Here is a 22,498-nt window from a genome sequence, read left to right as displayed (position 1 = left end):
TGAGAGAGACCCACTAAATTTAGTAGATTTACTTTAGAGCAGTGATTCCCAAATTTTGGTCCCTCAGGTGTTTTGGACTTCCACTACTAGAAGCCCCAGCTAACTTGGCCAACAGCATGGAATTCTGGGAGCTAAAGTCCAAAATATCAGGAGGACCAAAGTTTGGAAAACACTAGTTTAGAGCGACTGTGCCTAGAGATGTGTGAAAGGAAGAACAGAAAAGAAAAGCTAGGTATTACAGCTGAAAAGTAACAATACACTTGGTCTTCCACATTTGCACCTTGACTTTTGCAGATTTGATTATTTGCATATTTGATTAATATGTTCTCTCTAGGAATCTCTAGTTTTTCTAGTGTGACTCTGTGGTCAACATCTGGCCAGTGTCCTTCTGGAGGAACTGGAGGTTCCTAGAGAGAACAGTTCTCCAGGCATTTGTAGGTCCTCCAGCACAATTCAGTGGTTAACGCCCGGCAGATGTTGTCCTGGAGGATCTAGAGATTTGTAGAATAGTTCTCCAGGCATTTGTATGTCCTCTTGCAGATGTTGAAGATAAGTTGTGTTGGAGGACCTAGATTCTAGAGGTGTTCTCTCAGGTTAAAAAAAGTGGGTTTTTCTTTTGAGATTTTCCCACTCTCATGGGGACCTTGCACCCTAACCCTTACCTCCTTCCCTTACCACCCTGACCTTCATATAACAAAGATAAGCAAAACAAAACCTTTTTTAAAACCCAAATTAATGCATGCAACCCTGTGTTACTATATTCATCTAAAGGGCTTGGAACCCAAATTCTTGACAGTATATAGTCATATCCTTTCCAGTAAGAGAAAAAAACAATCTTTGTAGAAAAGAAGCAATCAGCAGAATAACAAAAAGAGATCTATAGGACTGAAACCTTTTCGGATGGAGGGTTTTTCCAGCTGATAGAAAGCAGTCAACAGAAAGACTAGACAAGCTTTACCAGGTGGAGTTTTCTAGAATCTGGTGCAGCTACTGAGGAAGCTTTCCTAAGAAGCCAAATGTGCACCTGATGCTGGCAGGGCACAGAGAAGAGCATCCATAACATCTCAGCCCCGCCCCGCCCTGATGGGTTTTTAGGGATGATTGGGTTCATGTGGAAGCAGAGTTTGCATGTTGCTTGACTGAACTCTTTGAATGCTTTCTTTTGTGTATTTTAGTGCATGATCCCTGCTTTTCCATGTGTTGATGGAGCACATGGTATAAGGTAGAATTGCCAGGTCAGGAGCTTCTCAGGCTGTGAAAGATCAAAATCTGACACCCAGGATCATCTCTTGGTAATAGTATGTCACTGAGTATGTTACATTAAACATCCACCACAGTTACTCAGATAATAAACACCAAGTCGAACACAAGTAACGGGTTAGAAATGCATTGAACAGAAACACATACTTTTCCAGACACTAGTTTTAACACCTTTGAAATCACTGTTTTTAAGAATATATAGGAGCTACAGTCCAAACAAAGAAAGTTTTCCAAATTCTGTTTTGAACAGAAAATTGTCAAGAGTCGCTGCAGGGAGCTGACTATGTATACATTTCAAGGCAATCGGTTCTGTGCAATTCCTCACTCTGAAGATCATAGAAGAGGTTCCAGGCCCTGAGATAAGGCACTATGCAAGAGGCACTATGTAAGAGGGAGGAACTACTGTTGCAAGGAAGAGAGTCACTGTTCAGGGCAAAACTAGCAGTAACTAGGGGCTAGTCTATACATAAGGGTACTATGCGAATTGGTGTGTATTTTTGCACATTTGTATTGACTATTAATTGTCTTCAATTCCTACACAAATTTACATCTATTCACCCTCCATCTGACAAAAATGTGCAATCATCATAATGCTTGTGAAGGAAACAGATGGCCATATGCACAATAATGTGCATTTCTGTGGATTTTTCTCACTGAGTTTAAGGAGTCTGCCCCCCGCAGAAAGTTCAAACTCCTGTGAATCACATGTGGCTGGTTCACATTCTGTTTGACTGGAATTATGACTACGGTATTTTAAACATGTAGACTAGCCTGATATCTATATAGCTGCCATTGCAGTCTCTGTAAGTGCATAAACAAGACTTTGTGAACAGGAAGAGTAAGCAGGACTTTTGTGTGAGTGTTTAACAGGGGAGCTTGAGGGGGAGACCAAGGATGCTGTGTCCTGTTCTAAACAGGACAGGACGGCATGATGAGTGGTGGAGCTATTGCAGTGACCTGCAACCCACATGCCATTTGTTTTACGTGCCTGGGGATGTAGGCTGAAGAACTAGGCCAAAAGTAACAAAATGAATGTGAGCAGGCATAAACGTAAAGAAAAATAGCATGGAAAAATGAGTGTCACCTGACTGAACAGCAATATGTGTGAAAAGGATCTAGAAATCTTTGTAGGCCACAAGCTAAACAAGAGCCAACAGTGTGATGTGCCAATTTTTTTAATGCAATTCTAGCACCAATAAGACTGTAATATTGTGATATGGAAGTTACAGCACTATGCTATTCTGTTTTTGTCAGACCTCACCTGGAGTAAAGTGTCATGTTCTGGCCATCACAGTGTAATAAGGATATTAATAAGGTGGAACATGTCCAGAGGAGACAACCAAGATCAAATGCAAGCCCTATGCGACAAGATTGCAGGAGCTGAAATTTTTTAGCCTAGAAAGGGTTGACATGAGATCCATCTGTAAGCATCTACAGGACAGTTATGTGGAAGATACAATTATTATTACTATTATTATTATTATTATTATTATTATTCACCTTTATTTATAAAGTGCTGTAAATTTACACAGCGCTGTACATACAGTCTTTTTAATTGGACGGTTCCCTGCCCTCAGGCTTACAGTCTAAAAAGACACGACACAAAGGGAGTGGTGGTGAGGAAGGGGCCTCTCTAGTAGGATAATACATATAAAATACATAGCAATATAGGAAATTATTCAATAAAACAGGCACCAAAAGAACATCAAATAGGAAGTGACAATTATGCAATGCCTGGGAACGCTTCCCTGAACAGGATGGTCTTCAGCTCCGTTTTGAAGCTGGTTAAAGAAGTGATGGCCCTTGCTCGCGGGAGAAGAAGGTTCCAGGAGTGAAGGGCAACGAGTGATCTTGTCTGCTGCTTCTGAGGATAAGACATGAATAAAAGGATTCAAATTACCACAAAGAAATCCAGACTAAAGATTATGAGCTATTTAACAGTGGAACAGAATGCCTCAGAAAGTGGTGGACTGTCCTTCATTAAAGGTTTTTAAACAGGTTAGATAGCCACTTCGCAGGGATGCTTTAACTATGGCTTCATGTAATGCTAAGTGTTCAAGCTAGTTTGTCCTTAGGACCTCTTTGAATTCTATGATTCTAAGTTTGCATTTAAGGTAACTTGGTCTTAAGTTTTTCAGGAGTTTAGGGATTATAACTAGCACATTAAATTGTGTTCCTGCATAGGAAAAGAGTTCCTGAAAATAAGCCATATCCAAAATAAATGGAATAATCCTATAGTACTAAACTAAGGGGGAAAATTTAAGTTGACTCATCTGATTACAAGATCTCAGATACACAGTCCAATTGTAGGGCAGTCGCACTATTTGTAAAATAGCATGATTCTGAATAAATGTTTATTTCTCAACGGCCAAATATTTACTGGAAATAAGTACTGTAAATAATGTTTACTGATCTAGAGGGCAATCTCTGGATCAGGTTGTGTGGAGCAATTTATACTTGCACAGATGACTAGGAAAGTTGTAATTTTCAACTTTAAGAAGTTTGTTTCTTGAAGTGATTATTTCCTAAGTATGTTTTGTACATGATTGGAAGCAAAACTTTATCTTGTTATCTTTAGGTAGAACACAGCATCATGAATGTGTATGTGCCATACATCAGACTTTTATGTGAATGTTTGTGTGAAGTTTTTGCCATAAATTATCTCTAAATACAAATCCTGAAGTTCAAGTTTTAAAGAACTTATACATGAGAGGAACATATTTATTTATTTTTTAAATGAAGAGCTTTGTGGCATCTTAAAGAGTAATGCGTTTTTATGGCACAAGCTTAGTTAGGAGGAATAAAACGCCTCAGGTGTGCCTAAAGGGACTCTTTTGCAGTCACAGCATGAAACTGCAAAGTTATAATATAAACTGGAATCACTTTTTTTTCTAATGGTTCTTGATTAGTCAAGCATTTAAAGACTATTCATAGTGCATAGTAAAAATTGCACTCTTAAGCCTAATAGGAAGTTGACTCACAATGGAATGTTTGCATCAACATGCTCTTTAGTACAAATGTCAAGTAAGTTGTCATATTTGCACGCTTCCCTGGTAACCAGTCAATATGAATGTCAAAACAGTTGTGGGGGGGGGATTAGAGAATACTAGATATAAAACAATAGGATGGTTTTAGTTTGATCAGATTGTAAGTGCAGGAAAAGGAACAACATGGCTGGAATTTTCAATGCAGGGAAAGGAACAACTTGGTTTGTACAGCAGTAAGACTTGATATGAGCTAGGAGTTCGTTACCACAACTGTACTGGGATCTCTTAAGCGTACTTTTTATTGCGCTGGATGCTTTAGCCTGGTGTATTTACAGTTGACCCTCTGCATTTTCTGGCGTTAGGGGTGCAGGACCCCCATGAAAGTGGAAAAACAATAAATAAAGAAAAACTCCTCTATGAATCTCTAGGTCCTCCAGTGCAAATCTGTGGCCCACATCTGCCAGAAGTTCACCATAGAATTGTGCTGGAAGACCTACAGATGCCTAGAGAAGTGTTCTCTCTAGGAACCTCTAGGTCCTCCAGTGTGACTTCTGGCAGACATTGACCATAGAGTTGTGCTGGAGGACCTAGAGATTCCTAGAGACAACATATCTGTGAATAATCCAGTCTACAAAATTCAAAGCTATAAATGTAGAGGTCCAACTGTTTTTGTTTATAGCCTGACAAATGTATATGGGTCTTTCCTTTAAGTGACTGTGAGAAAAATCTAGTTTGCAATTCTCACCTAATGTGAAATAGGCACCATGCCAGAAAGCATGTCAAAAGATACAGAAATAAACCCTGTCCTTGGTCTAATTTTATTTATCGGTTTTTATAAAGCAACACTTTCTCTAAAAGCAGCCCAACCTGTGTTTTTAATTTCTGTCATTAGAATCTGTGTCTCATAGTTCTAAAATTCCAATAGTAATTCCATCGTTGTGTGGGACACTGAGCAAATTAAGTGTGGAAATAACACAAAATACATGGATGAACAGAAGTATTTTTTTAAAGGGGGAAACACTAGCTTCATGTCAGCATTAAGGTGTGACGCTGCCTTTAACTCCTCAGTTCAGTGAAATAGTCAGGCTAGTAGTGTTAATTTCGTAACAGGTGTTTATTTTAAAACTGACCTCTCTTTTAGAAAAACAGAATAAATATATAAGTTCAAGGTGTCATAGAATCATTGAATTGGAAGAGGCCACAAGGGTCATCAAGTCCAACCCTGTGCCATACAGGAATGCACAGATAAAGCATCCCCAACAGATGGCCATCCAGCCTCTCTTTTAAAACCTCCAAAGAGGATGAATCCACCACTCTCTGAGGCAGCTTGTTCCACTGTCAAACATCTCTTACTGTCAAGAAGTTCTTCCTAATGTTGAGGTGGAATCTCTTTTGTTTTATGTGGCTAGTTTTAAATTATTTTTAAGGGAATGCAGTCCGGATGTTCCCACTGTTTCCTGGGTACAGACTGCCAAGTAAATTTCAAATAGAACCTAAAGAATGACATTTTTTCTTGACATGAGAATTCAAGATGTGATCACGACCTTTCACAGAGCAAAAGAATTCGCCAAACCATTAGAGGTGCATATAGAAGCTCTGCTTTCTTCCTCGACCTGAATACTGGCTGTCACATTTGTTAGCTGCAGGCTCTGAAACCACCGCTTGTTATAACCTAGATTTCAGCAGCCTCATTATATCAGTTTGTTAAGACTGTCTGCCAGCACAGAAAAACCTGGGATCTTTTTATTGTGTCTCTTCCCTACACCTTCAAACTGATAACTTTTTTCCCCTCCAATTTTCTCTTTCTCTGGAGTTCCTCATTTCTCATTCTCTGTCTGCCTTTATAAAGGAAGTTAATGATTTGTAGGTTGAAGGATTTTCATGGATCTATGCAGTTATGCATCGTTTTCTTTTGTGTGCTTACCAGCATATAGAATTTTTTACATACACCATGGATGTGTTTCAAGAGTAAGCTTAACAATTAAGTAATGTAACAAATTAAGTTTTACTTCCACTTTTCAAGTGGAAGGTAATGACTGAATTAATAGTCTGATTTAAATATGCTGCAATATTTATAATAAATACTTTACAACTAAGTTTAAACCAGTTCCCACCCTCATGCATACATAGTAATAGTTGCTACCACAGAATCTCACATCATGGATATGCTAATTCTGGTTGTACTTTTAGTTAAACAAAATGTTGGGCATGTGAAATATCATATAAATACTTAGGCCCATAACAGATGGTCCAAAAGGAGCAGCTTCCGGCTGCTTCGGGGGCGTGACATTCAGATGATGCATGCCCCCAAAGCAGCCATAAGCTTCTCCGAGGCCACCAGAAAAAGGAGTAGCAATAAAACATTGCTGCCAGCAGCTCATGCCATCCCCGCCGTCCCCAACCAATTGTAGCTGGAACAGCCAGAGGCCTCTCCTTACCGCCTGTCTGCTTTACCCCTGAGTTTGTGTAAGGCAGAACATAAAGTCTGAGAAAATAAATTGTGTTTGATGCCTAAAATTCCAGTTTGAGTAGATCCTTTCAACCAATGGAACCTAAACACTTGCCTTTCACAACTCTACTTCAAGAAGGAGATGGCTTTCTTAGCCCACCCATGCCCAGCCACCTCTATACATCACACAGCCACCATTCACTGTAGTTCCCTCCTCATCAATGCAGCCTTTTGGATGAGCACAAACAGTTATGCCTGCTGGGATTTATAAGTACTTTGGCATTGTTTACTTTTGCTTTGTCCTTTATGCCATATATATATATATGTATATACACACACACACACACACACACACAAACACACACACACACACATATATATGCCCCTAAGTTTCACCCTTGACTTATTCAAATAAAAATCCAAAATTTTGGCCCCAAAACTTGCCTTCAGCTTATACATTAGGCTGACTCCTGCATATGCACATGTGGTGCTTGGTGTATGTTGTGCCATTTTCCAAGTGATTTACTGGGCTTGAGAAATCAGAGTTAGTTCAGTTGCCTCTAAGATCCTAGAGGCTTTTAAATGCTTTTGGCTGTGTATTGTTATTGTTGTGTGCCTTCAAGTTGTTTCTGACTTGTGGCGACCCTCTCATGGGATTTTCTGCGGATTTGTCATTGCCTGCCTTTGAGGCTCTGGGATTGTGGCTAGCCCATGCTCATCCAATGGGTTTCCTTGGTAAAGTGGGGATTTGAACTCTGATCTCCTAGAGACCTAATCTTTCCACTCAAACAACTGTACTATGCTGGCCTCAACATACATACCTTCATCACCAATAATAGGCTAAACTCATTCTTCTGCACCATCTCTGCTGTAATGAATAGAAATACTGCAAAACAATAATAATCTAACCCCTGTCTGGGCTGGCTTTGTTTACTTTATTACCATATATATTCGACTATAGGTTGACCTCACGTATAGGTCGAGGACAAGTTTTGGGGCCAAAATTACAGATTTTGATAAGACCCATGGCTAAGTCAAGGATAAAACTTAGGGGCACATAACAAAGGATCTAAAGGATGAAGCAAAGGAAAACAATGCCAAAGAACTTACAAAATTTCAGAAGTGTAACTGTTTGTCCCAAAAGCTGGTTGGATGAGAGAATAATGAGGGTGTCAGTGCTACCAGGACAGATTACACTCTTGCCTTTCACCAGAGGATGGTTCCTTTTTTATATAAGAGTCAAAGTACAGTACAGTACTTATTAACTCATTGAAAAGTTGACTCATGTTTTTGGGGTCAATTTTTTGACTAAAATTTCTAGACTTAGTGAATATATATAGTAGTTTTTCACTTTTCTGAAAATATCCAATTTGTCTGGTCACTATCTAATGTTTTCTCATTTCTGTGATTTATAGGGAAGTGGTGCAGGCAAACTGTGTTCATTGGAAGAAGAGATTTTCATTCATGTGTAAAATGAGTGCAAATACCACTACGGGGGTTTTGGATCCTTGCATCTGCAGAATTTCTGTACGGAAGGTAAAAATGAAAGCTCTTTTCTAATTGTATTTCTATTTGGGCTGCATCATTGTGCCCTCAAAGAAGGAATTTGTGCTGCAACAGTGTTCTCTTAAAGAACTATCAATGTATACTATCCATTAATTGTATATGTCAATTCTAATTATAGTATGATTAGTTATACCCTTCTAGGAGCCCTGGTGGCACAGTGGTTAAATCCCTGTACAGTACTGCAGCCACTCACTCCAAAACCACAAGGTTGCGAGTTCAAGACCAGCAAAAGGGCCCAAGCGCGACTCAGGCTTGCATCCTTCCGAGGCGCTAAAATGAGTACCAAACTGTTGGGGGCAAATAGCTTACTTGCTGTTCACCGCTAGATCTTTGATAGCGGGTATATATATATTATATTATTATTATTATTATTATTATTATTATTATTTAGCTGATATACATACTTACAGTTTTAAGGTTCTGTGTTAATTTTCATGCCCTACATAATCCGAAGAAATCTCAGATGTACCTTTTAAAATGTTTTTCACAAACTGGTCTGGGTGCTAATATGGAAGGCTCTGGGCAGCTGCTAATACATTATGTCAATATTTACCATGAAAACCAGACCACATAAGTGATAATGCTTTCTCCCATAAGGCAAGGTTTTGGTCCTAAACTACTGCTTGCCATCAGGAATGGACTGAATGCGGACAAACAAATCAGTAATGGATTTTCTCCTGCCTTCTCTTCACTGCCTGCCCCAAAAGGAAGTCACCAAAGAGAGAGAGAAGGGAGCCATTGCTTCCTTCAGGCTTTCTTGCCTTGGCAAGAACCTTCTGACTCTTGGTCCGTGCCAAGAGAAGCTGAAAGAAACACCCGTCCCATTTGTTCTCTTTGCCACACCAGGGAAGCCCAAAACAAACTGCAGGGGGGGGGGGGCTTTTGTCAGGCTCTACCAGCAAGGACTAAACTCTCATACTAGTTTAGTCTATGTGAGAGAGCCTGAAAGAAACAGGCATATTTGCTCTTTGCACTGTGCTGGAGAAGCCCCAAAAGAATGTTGCTTCTTTCAGCAAGGACTAAACTCTCAGACTCTGGAAGCTTAATCCATGCCAAGAGGACCTGAAAGAAACACTCACCCCATTTCTTCTATCAATTGAAGTGGGGGATCCCCATTTATTTATTTTTTTAAGCAAGCCTTACAAAAGACCAGAGGTGGCAGCATGGCATACCACTTTTTTTTTACAGATTTTTTTTTTTACTTATAGACGATTATATATGTATTTCGGATTTTGGATGTATAGTCACAGGTCCAGCCAAATTTCATCTTTAAACAAGCAATTATTAAACTATAGTTTTGTTGTTGTTTTCCAGGAATTAAAAGGTGGGAAGGCCTATGCAAAGGTAAAAGAACATAAAAGTATAAATGAAATCGTTTGTTGCTTTTTCTTTGTTCGTTTATATATTTTAGTTTAGAATTGTATTTAGGGTTCATGTCACTTAAAAGAATGCTTGTGTTAAAAATACTTGTTGGACTACACTCATCCCTCCATATTTGCGGCTTTGATATTTGCGGATTTGATTATTCATGGATTTGATTAATATGTTCTCTCTAGGAATACCTAGGTCTTCCAGTGGAATTCTGTGGTCAACTTTAACTAAAAGTTGCACTGAAAGACTTAGAGATTCCTAGAGAGAACACTACTCTGCTAGGCCTTTGTGGTTCCTCCAGTGCAGTTCTATGGTCAGTGTCTGTTGGATGTTGACCACAAAGTTGCACTGGAGGACCTAGAGAGAGGTGTCTTCTCAGATAAAAAAATATGTTTTTGTTATTTGCGTTTTTTCCATATTCATGGGGGTCTTGTGCCCTTAAACCTAGCAAATATGGAGGGGGAAATGTAGTTGCATATCACCCAAAGCTGCATGCAGTGTGATGGGCCCCTTAGCTTCTTTGAATCCTTCTTTATCTAAAAACAGTGTTTTTCATTCTTATGAGAAACCATTAAATTTGCTTTACATTGCCTAAACTGTTAATGGATCTTCCTTATTCTCTTTTGTCTGTAGCTGGGTTTTGCAGACCTCAACCTGGCAGAGTTTGCTGGATCAGGAAACACCACTCGCCGCTGTTTACTGGAAGGTTATGATACCAAAAACACAAGGCAGGACAATTCAATTCTCAAAGTAATTCATTTTATTGTGGGTTTTTTATAGATTTTTTTTTGGGGGGGGGGAATGGGGTATTTCTGCTAAACACTGAGAAACCAGCATCCATTCTCCCTCCCCCTCCCTACTAAACAGTGGCATAAAGTGAATGAAAACCTCAGCAATTAGGTTGTCAAAATGTGAAAATCAGTAAAAAATTTGACTATCCAAATACAATACCGTAAAAATCCCACAAAGAATGAAAAATATGTGAGTTTTATGTAACTACAGATGGGATAAAAATGAACTAATTACAAAGGGCAATTTTCAAGGTAGGTTTTTTATTATTATTTACTTGTTATTAGTGAATATCTGCTCGTTTTGCCTAGGTCATGGCTTGTGATATGGTAAATAGAGAAGATGTTAAAAAAATGTTGTCCCTTTATTCACTCCTTAACTATGTCAAAGGAATTTGTACTGAAATTTATTGTGTGCAGATAACATTTGCTTGTTCCAATCCTATTCCATCTCAAAAGGTGGCCATAGTGAATGTAGTACTTGCTTTTATAGATTTTTGTGGGATACTGTATAAGCAAAAATGTTATGTTCTTTGCAGGCTGACCTTGGCCAGAAGACAGCTATGTACTTCTATGATTTCTGTGGGTGGAAATGGGGTTTAGATTCCTGCCCTGTCACCACTACCTTGCACCCTAAAAACCTGTCCAAGATGATTGGAAAGTCTCTGGAGCAGGTTTACAGTGCCACAGAGGGCTGCAGTGGGAGAGGAGAGAAGAAAGTCCCAGTTTTGTCCCACAGAAGTACACCCTTGGATCCTGGCTATTTCCATAAGGAATTCAGCTGCGAAGTTTTTGGGTTTTTTTACAGTTAATTATCTTAATCATCCATAGCAACTCTGTGTAGTAGGCCAGGGATATGTTGATTTCTTTATTGTATTGCTGATTAAATTCTGATTTTATTTTCATTTCTTCTTCCTTCCATACAGGTTTTGATCAATATGCAACTAATGTCTGGGGATCCATGTTTTAAAACGTAAGTTTATGCTTATAATACATGAGATAAAAATGTATCTACTATGTTCTTAGTTAGCTGATGGGTTCTTGAGTAAATTGTAGAAATTCTCCTCTAATTTTTTTTTAAAAAAGAAAGTTGTGAGGGTCAGTAGTTACACAGATGAACCAGTTGTAAATCAGATGTGGGCAGATGCAGAAGAGATTGGGGGGCAATTTTCATTCCTCTCCCCCCCCCTTTTTCAGGCTGCATTAGCACAACAAATCCCACACAGCCCAAGAAAAATGAGAAAAAACATTTTTCTCGTGATTTTGTGACCCCCAAACCCTCTATACAGCTTAAAGCTACTGCAAAATTCAACAGTTTTGCTCTCGCAACCCTTCCAATTTTCTCATATACCTTAAAAAGCCACAGAAGCCCAAAAATCCAGCCAAAATAGAAACAGGAAGCGACAGCGTTTCTGGTTTCAACTTCAGCTGATTTTCAGCTGATTCCTTTGACTTTGGGGAGCTTTCATGGTATGGGGCCTTGGCTATGCTTTTGAGTCATGCAGGGGACTGAGCAAATTTTTTTAAAGAACATATAGTAGCTTTGATGGCTTCAAGTGTGTGGTTCGTCACTTTTGCTCCCACAGATTTGTCTGTCTGTCTGCTGCTTCTTTGAGGACAATATACCCATCCTATTTATTGCTATTTTGTATTTTCCTGATCTTTCTGAGCTCATAACAAATGTGAGATGCTTGTTGAGCAGCACAACCTGAAACTACACCACCTACTAGTGAGTTATACAAAAAATAATAATCTATTCGGCCACCTAAATATAATTTAAAAATCACAAGCCTTGAGTCCTTCAGAACTCATCCAGGCCTTACAAAACTTGGGACCAGCTGTAAAGGCCAAGGGACCTGTAATTACAGGAGTTAACTTAAAGGCATGTTGTTGTGAAGTTTCATTTCAGCAGAAGTAGAATCCTTTGTCTGTGTCCCTTACTATAGTTAGTTGCTACCTCCCAGTTAGTTGGTACCTCCCAGAGGACTTTTTCTGCAACCGCTCCCAGCCAATGGAATGGCCTGCCGGATGAGATCCGTCAAATCACCAGCTTAGATGCTTTTAAGAAAGCAGTTAAGATGGACCTCTTCCGGCAGGCCTTTCCAGAATAAAGTCCTCAGCCATATAACAACCATACAACGACCACTCTCATACACTGTGGACATCTATGTACTATGTTATGACTCTGCCCACAACTGTTAGATTTTATACTTAATGTCTTATGTAGTTTTAATCGCAAATATTATTTATTTATAGCCCAGGAGTGGCCAGCTATGATGGTCACAGGGGCCAGCTTTTACCCCAGCAAACCTATAGTGGATTATACCACCAATTTTTAGCTGAAAGTGTCACCCAGAAGTAATTGGAAGGCCACTTCCTGATTTTGACTCCTGGGTTTTTCTGCCACATTTGGGGGTTGGGGTGGTTTGGATGTTGGGTACAGGTGTGTGCAGATGTTAATTATCATTAGATTCTTAGGGGACATTTTTTCATCTTCTAAAATATGTAAAAATTGGGGGGGGGTCCCAATTCAATCACTAATTTGTATATGTTAATCCATATACAAAAGTTTATTTTAGATTTTTAAACAGAAAACTGAAGAGATGTAAGAAGAATATAACTATTCTGTTGATTGAAAATCATAACTGGACCTAAAATACAAAGGAGATACATTAAGCAGTAAATGTTTTAAAATATCAGCTATATTGATACCGAAGTAGAATTTAGTTAAAACAAACTCTTTTTTCAAGAGACTATTAAATGGCCCGTTTTTTCTAAGAAACTAGATGAAATGGTCTTTCAAACATCAGAATTCTGCAAAACAACTATACGGTCTGCCCTCAACATTTGCAGGGGTGAATACAGGGAAAAGCCCAGGACAGAGGAGGAGCACCCACACCCATCCAAACTGCTCTGGTCCTGGGCTTGGCTTTCATCAGGCGGGGGGAAAGCCCAGGACAGGAGGAAGAGGATGTAGCTGCTCCAGTCCTTAGCTTGGCTTTTCCCCCTCCTGTTGGGAAGGAGAAAAGGTCCAGGACAGGAAGAAGAGGAGATGGTGCACATGTCCTTCCAAACTGCTTCTGTCCTGGGCTTTTTCCTCTTCCGTGTGCACATCCTTCCAGGCCATGTAGAAGAGGAAAGAACACAGTCAAACTTCAATAATCAAATCCATGAATGTTAAATCTGCGGCTATGCATTCATTGACCTTTTTTTAACAGTATGTGTTAAATGTATGCTTATTTCTTCTATGTACACCATGGGCTACATGGAGCATCCCAGCCATTTCTGCAGGTACACCTGCTGAAAAGAAATTTCTCCCCCCCCCCAAAAAAAATAGTACTCTACAAAGCAAGGAGCAGCAATTCTTTTTCAAAATAATATTCAGTTGCTGACTTGCTTTGCCTACCAGCCCTTCTAAAGAGGCTTTATACAGGCAGAAGTAAACTTCATGTCATTTCCAGTTTTCTTTGTGGGAATGCAATGGCCCATGGCAGGTCATAAACCCCTGGAGTTTGCCTTCCTGTGTTATTTGAAGGATGTTGTTCTCCCATAGGAACCTGCCTGTGCTTTGAGATCTCCTTTGGAGGTCCTTCTCTCTGTCCCACCACCCTCCCAGGTACATGGGTAGGAACACGGGAGAGGGCCTTCTTTGGCTTCTCCCAGGTTCTGGAACCCTTCCCAGAGAGGTTAGACTAGCATCCTTCTTGCAGTCTTTCTGCAGGTAGGTAAAGTGTTTCGTTTGGTTGGTTTTTGGTTTCATTAGGCCTAGAATTACTTGAGGGGAAGAGGCCTTGCATAATGTGGCAGATATTTTTATTTGCTGCTTTTCTTTTAATGGTTTATGTTTTGAATAGGTTTTATTTTTGATGGTTTAATTTTATTTTTCACTCTTGTGAGTTGTGAATTTTTAGCTATGTTTATTTTAACTAGGGGAAAGATGGAGGTATAAATGAATATGATGATCATGATCATGATGATGATCATGATGATGATCATGATGAAAGGTCCAGATTTACTCTCAAGTCTCTCTTTGATTGCAGTCCTCCATCCACAGGGATGTCTATATCTATTGCTGGAGAACCAGAATCTCTGCAAGAAGACAGAAAAGGTGTAAAGAACACAACATCATCACATCTAGCTATATCAGGTAGGGAGCGATACTGTGATAGGATAAGGACCTCCTTGTAGAAGAAAACATAATTCAATAAATGAGGGATGGATGGATGGATGTGAATGTCACTTATGTAACATTTCTTCCTATACTTGACATCAGAGTCTTTTTAGGAAAACTGTTTGGATAACTCAGAGAAATTCCTGAGGTATGATCTTCATATTCAGGAAGAACATTGTGTCATTTCTGCATGTCTAAATTCATTCTCATGGCAGGCCCTTTCTTTGTAAAGAGCTAGATTATTTGTTTCACCTGAATATGTAGATTAGTTCTTAGTCATTAATCTACATATTCAAGTGAAGCAAATAATAAAGCATCTAGCTCTCTACAATGAAGGGGCTAGTGGCTTAGCGGTTAAGATGCCAGTTCTGATGACTGGAAGGTTGGCAGTTTGAGGCCCAAATGCTGCATGATGGGGTGAGCTCCTATCAGTAGTCCCAGCTTCTGCCAACCTAGCAGTTTGAAAGCATGCAAGTAGATAGATAGGTACCACTTCTCAGTGGCAAGGCAGCAGCATTTGGTGCAGTCCTGAATGCGTGACCACCAGTGCGGCCCTCAGACATCACTGACTCTTCGGCTTGGAAACGGAGATGAGCACTGCCCCCTACAGTCAGTTACGACTAGACATTCATGTCAAGAGACTACCTTTACCTTTTTACCTTTTCTTAGTCATTAGAATTGACAAGTGTAACTCTGATTTTACAGAAAGGGTACAAAGCCATAGATAACCTATCTCATTAGCTGAAAATCACTGTTAGTCAACCTGCATTGCAGTGATAAGAGGAGATATAACAGTTTATCTCTTCACTCAGTCTGGGCACAGTTAAAGACCCAGAGTACTACCAGCAGAAATTATTTCTCCCTCTCTCCCTCCATAATATGTGTGTGTGTTCTGCCTTAGAAGCAGCCAATCTTTTTTTTTTTCATTCCAGTTATTGATAATTTATAGAACTATCAGAAGAACAAAGCAATAAGCATATTTCTTACACAAATATTTATATTTCTTCTGCATGTTACTTACCCATGTGCCATGTTGAAACTTACAAAAAAAACCACTGTAGTCCAAAACACACTGCAGAAATAATCCAGTTTGAGACTGCTTTAACTGCCTTGAATCAATGCTAGGGAATTCTGGGAATTGTAGTTTTGTGAGACAGTTGGCCTTCTTTGTCAGATAACTCTCGTGCTACAATAAACTACAGTTCCCAGGATTCCCTAGCACTGAGCCAGGGCAGTTAAAACGGTCTCAAACTGGATTGTTTCGGAAGCGTGTCTTGGACCATTGAGAACTATCTGCTGAAGAAAGTGGACATTTTCAGCATTTAAAAAAGAAGAAGAAAAAATACGTAACTCAGGAAGTATGTCAGCCTTGTTGTTCCATCTTGCTTTCTTGGCAGATCTCTCAGCCAAGAGCCCCTCTATCCCAGATGAACTTGGAGCATGTGGGCATTCTAGGACTTCCAGTCATGCAAGTCAGCAGTCAAGAGTGTCTGGTAGGAGGTTTATTGATGTAAACTAATGCTGCCAGTAGTAAATTGAAGTATTTCATACACATGGTCAGCAAGAATAATAAAACTTTACATCTTGGTTTGTACAAATTTCTCAAATGGAGAAGTGGTCTACATGTGCTTCCTTGAGGCATGGGCTTGACTTCTTATTCTTTGTAAAATGCCAGGTAAATAGATGGTGTTGTGTAATATACAATGCCTGGCTTACACGCTTTTTGACTCTTGCGTGTATCTAAAATTTGTTATTACATGAATTCCTAATGGATGTGAACAACTGAATTAATCCCATATATTACCTCAGATGTTTAAAGGTACAAGAAGAAAAGTTGCATATTTGAGACAGAAATGGAAACTGAAACACTAGCCATCGGCTAAGATAGAAGCACTTGCTTTAAACTAATGGCTGTGAACTGTTCTTTTCTAGGATATAGCACCTGCCACTCAAGATCATCCAGTATCTCTGAACTCTGCCATAAAAGAAATACCTCTGAGGGAAGTACATCAACTGGTATAAGTAGTATTCTTGAACCATGTGAAGAGACTGGATTACAAAAAAGTGACAATGTGGAGGTGAAAGAGGCAGCTCCAGAAAAAATCAACAGGTACAAGACTTACTGAAGCTTCTTCCAGTTTGCTTAAGTATTCAGAATTATAAGGTCAAAGATCTGAAAGTTATTAAACATCTAAATATTTTATAGACATCCAGTGAAACAGGATTCTGTGGAATCACAGCTGAAAAGAGTTGATGCTACCAGAGTTGACGCAGATGATGTTGTTGAAAAAATACTTCAGAGTCAAGACTTCAGTTTGGACTCAAGTGCAGAAGGTATTTAAACTACAAGAGAATAAAAATCTGTTAATCATTGTGATTCCAGGCTTTCTCATTGATGAATGTGTGGAACTGGATTTCCCTTATGTAATACTGAGCAAGTTTACTCATCATGTAGTGCTTATTACACAGACTATAGAAATAAGAGAATTTAAAAAAAAACTCAGCCAGTTGCAAAGGAAGTTTCCTAAGCAAATTGTTGCTGAGTGCAAACGATTGTAAATGAATTTTTAGATGTTATATTTTGACACCCAACAAATACAGAGGGTTAGACTCAGAGAATCTAGCAGGAGCAGAATACATCTCCAGTTACATAGGGAAAGTCTGCAGTTTCCACTCATGTCCTCTTCCACCACAGCCACTCTAACTACATCCCAGATTGATCCTTATGGATAGTCTCTTCATCATTCTCTCCTAATGACTTTGCTAATTATTTCATCTCTAAGATCACCACTATTCACTCTGAGATAGTCCCTCCCAATTCTTCTTCTGCTCATAATCTTCTATCGCCCTCGCCTAACAAATTTTCTGCATTTCCTCCTGCTTCTTTGGATGAACTCTCTACACTTCTGAACTCTTGCAAACCTGCAACTTGTTCTCATCCTTCTTGATCTGTCTGCAGCCTTTGACACTGTTGATCACTCTCTTCTAGTTAATATACTTTCTGACCTTGGGTTCTCAGACTCTGTTCTTGACTGGTTTAGATATTATCTGTCAGACAGATCTTTTGCAGTGGTTGCAGGTGGTCAGACTTCTTCTCCTGTTCCCTTATCTGTTGGAGTTCCCCAGGACTCTGTTCTGGGTCCCCTTCTGTTTTCTCTCTACACACTGTCCTTTGGAAAACTCATTAGCTCTTTTGGTTTTTCCTACCATCTGTATGCCGATGACACCCAGTTGTATCTTTCCACCCCTGACCTTTCTCCAAGGCTTGAAGAGCAAGTTTCGTCTTGCCTCACAGCTGTCTCTCAGTGGATGCACCATCGGCGTTTGAAGCTCAACATGTCCAAGACGGAGCTTCTTGTCTTTCCTCCTAAGCCCACCCTTCAACTCTCCTTTTCTGTCTCTGTGGACAACATTTCTATTCAACCAGTCCAGCAAGCCCACAGTCTTGGTTTTATCTTTGACTCTTCTCTGTCGTGTATCCCTCAGATCCAGACCACAGCCAAGGCTTGTCGATTCTTTTTGTACAATACTGTATTGTTAAAATCCAACCATATCTCTCCACCTCTACTGCCAAGATCCTGGTCCATGCCCTAGTGGTCTCACGACTTGATTACTGTAATGTCCTCCTGGCTGGGCTTCCTCTTTCTCACCTCCGTCCTTTAATCTCTGTCCAGTATTCAGCTGCACGCATTATCACATCTGCCCACCGCTGTGACCATATCTCTCTTGTGTTGGCATCCCTTCACTGGCTCCCCCTCCCTTTCTGTATTCAGTACAAGCTCCTGCTGTCGACGTTTAAAGTCCTCCATGGGCTGGCCCTTCCTTACTTATCAGACCTTCTTTCTCACCTTCCCACCAGGGCCCTCCGTTCTGGTAGTCAAGGTCTGCTGTCCCAGCCCAGGATTTCCTCTGCCCCATCCCAGATTCGCCCCTTTTCACTCGCTGCCCCTCACTCCTGGAACCTTCTTCCCCCGCAAGCAAGGGCTATCACTTCTTTAACCAGCTTCAAAACAGAGTTGAAGACCATCCTGTTCAGAGAAGCGTTCCCAGGCATTGCATAATTGTCGCTTGCTATTTGATGTTCTTTTGGTGCCTGTTTTATCGAACCATTTCTTGTATTGCTATGTATTTTATATGTATTAGCCTACTAGCCCCACCACCTTTCCCTTCTCCTTTTATGTCATGTCTTTTTAGATTGTAAGCCTGAGGGCAGGGAACCGTCTAATTAAAAAGATTGTATGTACAGCGCTGTGTAAATTTACAGCGCTTTATAAATAAAGGTTAATAATAAATAATAATAATAATTTTATTTTGTTTGTTTGTTTGTTTTCTTTCTTTCTTTCTTTTCTTTTTTGGTGGATGTAAGGTCAACTGGGGGAGGCAGAGACCAGAAAGTCCTATTCCATGAGCAGTTTGAATCCTAGTCAAATGTGATAATTTGCCCATTTTTACTTTTAATGTTTTCTATTTCAGAGGAAGGGCTGAGACTATTTGTAGGTCCTGGAGGGAGTACTGCATTTGGAAGTCATCACTTACCTAACAGGTATGTTTATGGCAATTACTGTATATACTCATGTCTAAGTCTAGAAATTTTTGTCGAAAACTGACCCTAAAAAGGTGGGTTGACGTATCCATCGGTCAATGTAAATAGTGTATTTTTAACTTGTCTCCTCTGAGGAGAGTGGCAGAAGGTAAGAGCTTATTTCATCCTGGGAGCACCCAAAAGATGCCCCAACTCTGTTCTTTCCACCATGATGCTGCTTCTGGCCTTTTTGAATGCTTGGGTAGGAAAATGGCAGGGGTGGCACATTTTTGGTGCTTCCCCTCAAAGGAGTGCCAAGAGGAATTGGGTTTGAATTAGAAGGATCTGAATAAGACATTTCTGTATGAAGACATTAAACTTCATCCTTTACATCCTTTGTTACATGCCCATAAGTTTTATCCTTTACTTATCCACAAGTCGTATCAAAAACCATAATTTTGGCCCCAAAACTTGTCCTCGACTTATACACGGGGTCGACTTATAGTTGAGTATATATGGTCAGTTCCTTATCTATAATAAACACTGGGCAGGGAATCTAACATTTAGTTTTATAAAAATTTAAAATCTGTTGCAGACCTATCAGCCATTTGATGTCATTACTATAAAAAAAAGTTTAAGAACCTCAAATAGCTTAGATGGACTCCACTATTATAATCTCATACTGATAGAATGTTGAACTAAAAACTGATGATAAAAGGATCTAAATATACTAAAAGTCACAATCCATGTCAGCAGGTGTGCAACCTGGTATAGAAAGTCCAAAAGGAAAAAAAGGATGGGGCAGGGAGCAAAAGACAAATAAGGAATAAGGCTGATTACTATTCCTATTTCATTTGGTGTGAAAGAAAGTAAAGAAAAAGGAGGCAAAAGACATTCCTTGTTCAAATTACAATGAACATATCTAAGACTATTTATTAATATAAAACGTCTGTAAGTATTCTAAATTAATGTACAGTGCAAGACCAGATATTTGTATGAAATGTTAGCATGGAAAATATAGACAAAGCAGCTAGGTAATCCAGATCGGAATGAAACCTACATTTAATTTGTTACATTTACAGTACTTACTGATCTTGTATGAAAGTCTACACATGCAGACAACTTGGAGGGCCACCTAATGAAGGACAATTTTCTTGCAAGGGGAAAAAAGATATTCATGTTTGCGATCACTTCAGAAAAGGCAAATTGTGATGTCCTAATTCTGTCAGTTAGTAGGACAAAATTTTCATTATCTTTCTAGAACTATAATTTCCAGATAAATTAAAAGTACTCTGTAATGAAAACTATGGCCCGGTACAGACAGGCACAATGCAGCAATATTAGGGCTCGATAGGACTGGGTGTCCAGACACACCCAGCACTAGTGACCTCCCAGATGCCCGGACCCCTCCACACAGCGGGCAGCTCCACATGCAGATGCCCATCAGCAGAAGCGACATCGCAGCCCATATGATGGCGCATTGATACTATTTTCATTTTTCAATACACAGGCCAATATGGTGGCCATGACCCAGACCTTATGATCCTAAGAACAAAAGCCTACAGGATAGGGTCACCAGTGTGTCTTAAACAAAAGAAAATATTTTAAGTGACAGGTGACATGGAGTCAAATGTATATTATGTGACAACCATATAGCGGAGTCATGGGCATATGGCATGAGACAACGTTGCAGCAAGCTGGCATCTCGCTGTGTGACACAGATTAATAACCCAGAACCAACCTCTTATACAAGTGGGTGAAGAGATTTGTCATGTGCGGGTTAGTGTGGAATTGGTTGGAGTAACGGTGTATAGTAGTTGGTTGGAGGTTAAGGGAGAGAAGTCGGAGTTGTATATATGCTTTATTGTACACATCATAACTGAAGATATTTTGGATGAACCACTATGTCTGTGAGTCTTCTATGTATGAGAAGTGCGTCAGAGCATTGCCAATGCTAACAGCCGATGTTTTGCTTTTGTGGTTTTCATTTTTTGCTGCTACAGTATTTTTGGCTGCATCTGGGTTGGTTTGTCCCCAAACAGTGCCAGTAATTGGCTTTCCCCCTCGCCCCTCTGAAGCCTGTATAACTCAATTGAAATTGTTGTTAGCTGCCCTCAAGTCAAGCCCAACCCATGGTGACCCTATGGATGAGACATTTCTAGTTCTTAGGACTGAAGCATGGCTTTGGCATGGCTTCCAGCTTCTTAGGACTCATGCAGCATTTAAACAGCATACATCCAAAGTGAATCAAAGCAGCTTCATTTTGGCCTGTCTGTTCGGGCCCAAAGTTGCAGAATTTTGTTTGCATGGACAAACCATAGGACAAATCAATGCAATGTCCTATGGTTGAACAGTTGAAATTAGTAAGATTTAAATTCCAGTGAAATCAGTGGAAGGTTGATAGCTTAGGTGGGTTATAGATCGCCCATTTGGGGCGGTCTGGACCCGCCCCTTTCCCCGGAGTATCGGGGCTTCAGTGGTTACACCGGCAGCCGCTGAGGCCCCGATCCACAGCTTGAAAAGGGGTGTCCTTGGGGCTTCAAGCCCCAAGGACACCCCGCAGTGCCAGGGAGGGGGAGAAAGGGGCCGCTTGGCCTCTTTCTCCCTTGCTTCGCTGGGCGCAGCCGTCTGAAGGCTGTGCCCAGCGAAGCAAAGCAGTGCCGCGGACCAGGAAGGAGCTCGGAAACGGAGCTCCTTCCTGGTCCGCGGAAAGGGCACCCTAGGCACCCTGCCGCAGATTGAGGACGTCACGTCCGCGCCGCCCCATCTAGAGGCGGTGCAGCCGTGACGTCTTCACAGCGGCGGCCGTATGGAAGGGCCGCTGCTGTTTAGTGCGTGACGAGCACGCACTAGGGTTAGGGCGGTGCGGAAGCACTGCCCTTTTGTAACCCTAGTGCGTGCTCGTCACGCGCTAAAGTGCCGGTGTGTAACCGGCCACAGTTTCCATTTAATTCAGTAGAGCTTAAGTTAAACTGAATCAGTCTGTTTAAGCGTGTGTGTTTTGAGAAACTATTTTCTAGATAGTTATTTAAAACTTTATTTATTTACAGCATTTATCTATTGCTTCTCAATCCACCAGGATCTCCATGTCATTGTACAACAGATACAAATTAAAAACATTAACTATAAAAGTAATGATAATAAAAGACCAAAATGACTTTTTAAATGTAGGGAGACAGACAGATAGGACCAGAAGCCATGAAAAACAATATAATCCTAGCTGCCCACAGGAAACTCAAAAGGGTTGGAACCAGCCTTACTTCCCTTGGGAGTTCCAGTCTGGATGCTGCAAGAGTAACATCCTTGTCACATGTGACTATCCCACCTTGCTTTGTAGGGTGGATCTCTAGTTAACATACTGGGAATAGAAGTTGATGTTTCAAG

The 22,498-nt window shown here is 40.2% G+C and overlaps 1 protein-coding gene across 2 annotated transcripts in view; it reads left to right on the top strand.

The window, feature by feature from the left end:
- The window catches only part of FAM102B (family with sequence similarity 102 member B), a 41,987-nt gene that overhangs the window by 16,789 nt on the left and 2,700 nt on the right, over nucleotides 1-22,498 (top strand). Inside the window, exons 2-10 of one of the 2 annotated variants that reach the window (XM_042464415.1) lie at nucleotides 8,112-8,232; nucleotides 9,577-9,606; nucleotides 10,267-10,383; nucleotides 11,348-11,394; nucleotides 14,462-14,568; nucleotides 15,990-16,085; nucleotides 16,525-16,702; nucleotides 16,799-16,926; nucleotides 19,066-19,135. In XM_042464415.1, coding sequence (XP_042320349.1) covers nucleotides 8,112-8,232; nucleotides 9,577-9,606; nucleotides 10,267-10,383; nucleotides 11,348-11,394; nucleotides 14,462-14,568; nucleotides 15,990-16,085; nucleotides 16,525-16,702; nucleotides 16,799-16,926; nucleotides 19,066-19,135 — 894 coding nt within the window. The remainder of the gene's footprint in view (nucleotides 1-8,111; nucleotides 8,233-9,576; nucleotides 9,607-10,266; nucleotides 10,384-11,347; nucleotides 11,395-14,461; nucleotides 14,569-15,989; nucleotides 16,086-16,524; nucleotides 16,703-16,798; nucleotides 16,927-19,065; nucleotides 19,136-22,498) is intronic. The other variant, XM_042464416.1, reaches the window with a different exon arrangement.

The sequence above is a fragment of the Sceloporus undulatus genome, chromosome 4 (genome assembly GCF_019175285.1).
Source record: "Sceloporus undulatus isolate JIND9_A2432 ecotype Alabama chromosome 4, SceUnd_v1.1, whole genome shotgun sequence".
Lineage (NCBI taxonomy): Eukaryota > Metazoa > Chordata > Lepidosauria > Squamata > Phrynosomatidae > Sceloporus > Sceloporus undulatus.
The sequence above is the reverse complement of the archived record's forward strand: the minus strand, read 5'-3'. Positions and strand labels throughout refer to the sequence as shown.